At 53.7% G+C, this 4,030-nt stretch overlaps 1 protein-coding gene across 1 annotated transcript; it reads right to left on the reverse strand.

Moving 5' to 3' along the window:
• Nucleotides 1-2,121: 2,121 nt before the first annotated feature.
• POLR2E (polymerase (RNA) II (DNA directed) polypeptide E, 25kDa) lies at nucleotides 2,122-4,027 on the reverse strand (the record flags this gene model as incomplete). The annotated part of the gene is made up of 6 exons (XM_010282552.1): nucleotides 2,122-2,187; nucleotides 2,627-2,705; nucleotides 2,886-2,944; nucleotides 3,157-3,237; nucleotides 3,670-3,785; nucleotides 3,913-4,027. Coding segments are annotated over 6 exons (516 nt in total), but the record flags the coding sequence as incomplete, so codon positions are not given.
• Between the last annotated feature and the right edge of the window lie 3 nt (nucleotides 4,028-4,030).

Consider the following 4,030-nt stretch of genomic DNA (forward strand, 5'->3'; position numbering starts at 1 on the left):
AACAAGTAGATTTTTAGGTTAGAAAGAGCTGCAGGCTGCTTCCTTCTATTACCCTGCTTGTAATAGAATTAATAATAATTCTATTACCTGGGCCGCGCTCCTGCCGTCACCGCCGAGCGTGCCGCTAGACCCCAGCCCTGGCAGGGCGCGTGGCGAGCGAAGACCGCGAGCTCCCGGCCAGGGACGGATGCGCAAGGGCACCTCACCGAGAAGCAACTCGCGGCCCATGGTGCCCAGGAAATTGCACAAATCCAAAGCCGTTTTCTAATAATTAGCCAGACCCTTCCTCAGCGAGATGCTGGATCATCTCTCGCTCCGTCTGCTCACGCATCAGACCTCACCGCTCCGGGTCTGAAGACCACCCCCCCCCACGGGACAGCGACGGGGAGGGCAGAGGCAGATCTCCGGCCAAGGAAGCCACGCGAGCGAAGCGGGAGCGGCGTTTGGGGGGTTATACACACCCCGTTACTGTAGAACCGGGCCATCGACCAGCCGTTTGGCCCCTCGGGGCTTCAGTCTCCAGCACGGGGGAGAGCCTCGGCTTTAAGCTTGCCAGAGCTCTCCAAGACTAATTGGAAATGCATCTCGGCATAGGAGGTCAAAGGTACACAAACCCAAAGTCAATTTACCGCTAAATGGTTTACAACTGAGCCAAAGAAGAGCTAGAGATACCTGTGAGACGCTCCGCTGCTCTTCAACAGGACGGTTGGATGTTTCCAGCAGGTCATTTCCAGGGTAGCAAGAGGAACGAGGCCGACTGCCGGCTCTTGCTGCCACGGCGGTACCACGTGTGTTTGCCAGGATGGATGACGGGTGAATGCGAGTGAGGGAAGGGACAAAAGCTACGCTTGAGCTTCACATGGTAACCGGCACCCTTCTGTTTGTGTATTAATGCGTGGAAAAAGTAAAGCGTGTTTGTTATGACATGCCTGTACTGCTGTATGAAGCTGCGTGACGTGTTTTTGCTGTGTTCAGATTGACATGCTTCCAAAAAAATAAATAAAACCAGTGTGTTACAACCCCCGTTTATCCTGGAGATCAGAGTCTTCCAGACTCATATGCCCCATGGCTGCGGGAGGCTAAGCACTGTAAGGAAGTACTTCAAGTATTTCTGGCAAGTAAACTGAAGTTTAAAAACCCTCAAGAGACCTGGAACAGATTAAAATGAGAGCTCCTGGGGGGTGATAAGCAACTCCCCATTGCTGTATCTGAACACTAGGGTCTCAAAACAAGGGCCAGAGGGTAGAACAGATAAGGTAAGCAACAAGGTAAGTCTGAACTGCAGTGTCAAAACTGCACATGACAGCTGGATCAGAGTTCTGCAGGGTGAGCTCTAGGCTCAGCCGTGACGGAGAGTCTATCGGAGCTCCAGCAGCAAGATACTCTAAACAGAACGAAAATCATGGGAACTCACAAAGTCCGGAAGGCTTTGGTCCAGGGAGAGGCTGAGAAATACAATACTAGTGAGGAAGAGCGAGAGTACAAGTCTTTATTAAAAATAGGATCCTATAAAATAGAATAGGAAAGCAAAGGCCTTTTCCCACTCACTTCTTCCCCACATGCTTCTGTTGCTTCAGGTTACTTCCATGGCTCGACTCCTTAAAGAAGACTAATAGTGAGTTCCAGCAAAATCCATGCTGGAAAACAAGGAATCAGGCCAAGTACCACAACTGCATAGAGGCAACATGGAAAGAGAATTTTCTTGGCCAGCTACTGAAAAGCAGGCGTCTCAGAGTGTCTGTAAATTGCTGCTGGATGGGAAGATCGGGAGGTGTCACATAACTCTTCCACACCTGGAAAAAAGAGAACTTGGGATGTGACTCAGCTCATGCCTCCCTTAGCAGATGGTTCTGAAGGCCAAGCCCCACTGACCGGCCTCTGAACATCGACAGGCACGTCCTAAATGGTGGAGACTGAGGCACGAGACCAGGTAAGCTGTGCTCTGGTCCGTCCTCTCACCAACAGTTCCCTCCACAAACAACTTAGTTTTGAGATAACCTTTCCCTGGAGGCAGCTCACTCCATGTCAGTCCCGGAAAGCCCCAGCGTCAGTGGAAGGCACTGCCCAAAGCCCTCCGCTAGCCAGAGGGTTTCGTACTCCGCCTTACCCGCTAGCTCCGGATTACTGCACCAGTCTGTAGGTGATGTAGCGGCCTGCAGTCTCACTCGGTCTTATGATCTTCACTACCTAGAAGGACGACAGAAGGAACTCATGAGGGAGAGAAGCTGGGGGAAGTTTCCCCTGCAGGGCTTCCCTGCCCGACACGGGTGCGCAGCTGCAAAGCCGCGGCACTCAGCAGCCACAGAGATGGTCGGCACCGAGCTCCCTGCTTCAGCTGGGGGCGCAGCGTGGAAGTGCCACCCCCCGTGCGAGGGGAAGGGGAGATCAGAGCGCGCGGGGCTGGTGTCACACTTGGCTGTTACCAGCTGATTCAGCAGGCAGTCAAGACTGCCACGTCCCTGCTAGGAGTCTGCTCAGCTTACACACGTCCGTACCTAACCTACAACAGCTTTTATGTTTGAAAGAGATACCTTTCCTGTCTCCAAGAGTTCTGAAATACTGTAGAGGACCTCCCCTCCTTGCCCTTCCCACAGGGAAATGTTGCCTGAGCCTATGTCTCTCTTACCTGGCCACGCTTTATTCCAAAGTACCGGGCCACAGGATCCCCTGCCTGTATCCTCGGGAGCTGGTTCTCTCTCAGCTTACTGTGCAGGGAGTCAAGGAGGAGCTCGCCCGGCAGAACACGCAGCTGGCCCAGGGGGCCCTTGGTTAGCACAGCTCACAGAACAAAGCAATAAACCGTCGCAAGCGGAGGTACTCGCTTTCAGCCCAAAGCGAGTACGCCTCACGCCCAGGCAGGAAGGGAAGGAACAAACAAAGGATACTATCTGGCCAGTAGCTCAGTTACTTCTTCCTTCGTCATGACAACGTGTTCCGGGACCAACTGTAAACAACAGGGGAGAGAGATTGTAAGATTAGAAAGGCAGAGAAAGGGTCTGGCTCCTCACAGTGGTGGGAGAAGCAACTTGTTTGTAAGGAAGCAAACTACGACTGCATTACTTCCAGCACGAGAAAGTCTCTAGGAACAGCCTGAGCCGCAGGTCAGCGCCAAAGACTGATCATCCCACCCTCACTCCGCTGCCCGACACCGCTCACCTCGTGTTCTGTGATGTTGATCAGAAGCTCTTGCTGCAGGAACTGCTCCAGAATGTATTTGGGAGCCATATCTACCAGGGACTGGAAAGGGAAAGGGTTGTCAAACGTCAGCGCTGCCCTGGGACAGCCCTGCCTGTGCTCAGATCTGCTCCTCAGCAAACACCAGTCACTGCAGGATCACTACGCTCGTGCTCGCACAGATACAGCTACGCGAGCGCAGACCTCTTGGCCACTGGCAAACATCCCCTTTTCTCTTGCCAGTCTCCTGACTATTCATGGGCTCTCAGCTGTTCTTCTGGAACCAGAACCAGTCCCAGTCGTTCTACTTAATACACAGGTCCATTAAACAAGAGCCTGTATTAAGGTACGACAGGCTTTAGCTAAAGATTGTATCTGGAAGGAAATTCTAGGCTTCTATTAACCGAAAGTGGCACTGAAAAACAGACAAGCAAAACATCCACGGCCCACAATAACCCCGATGCAGAGACAACCTCCTGTGCCAGTGCTTTGTACCTGCTTTGCCGACGGAGTCATGCCTTGCTGTACCACGATCAGCGCTCTGGTGATGTTCTCCTCCTGCATCCTCTGGCAGTACATCTTGATCGTCTTTATTCCGACCTTGGGCTCCTCTGGGGAAGCAGCCAGCCCCAGGGTTACGAAGAGCCCCCGCCATCCGATGCGCCCCTTCAGAAAGCAAAGCCAGCCCTTCTGCCCGGGGACCGCGGCCGCCGCGGCGCCAGAGCGGGCGCTGCTCACCCGGGAAGAAGACGAACATCTGGTCGGTGGGGTCGTCGTTGTGAGCCACCAGCACCGTCAGGTCCGTGCGCCGGGGCCGGCCCTCGCTGGGCTTGTCACCGAACTGCGCCTTGAACTC

This window comes from Phaethon lepturus, unplaced genomic scaffold, assembly GCF_000687285.1.
Source record: "Phaethon lepturus isolate BGI_N335 unplaced genomic scaffold, ASM68728v1 scaffold38242, whole genome shotgun sequence".
In the NCBI taxonomy this organism is placed as follows: Eukaryota; Metazoa; Chordata; class Aves; order Phaethontiformes; family Phaethontidae; genus Phaethon; species Phaethon lepturus.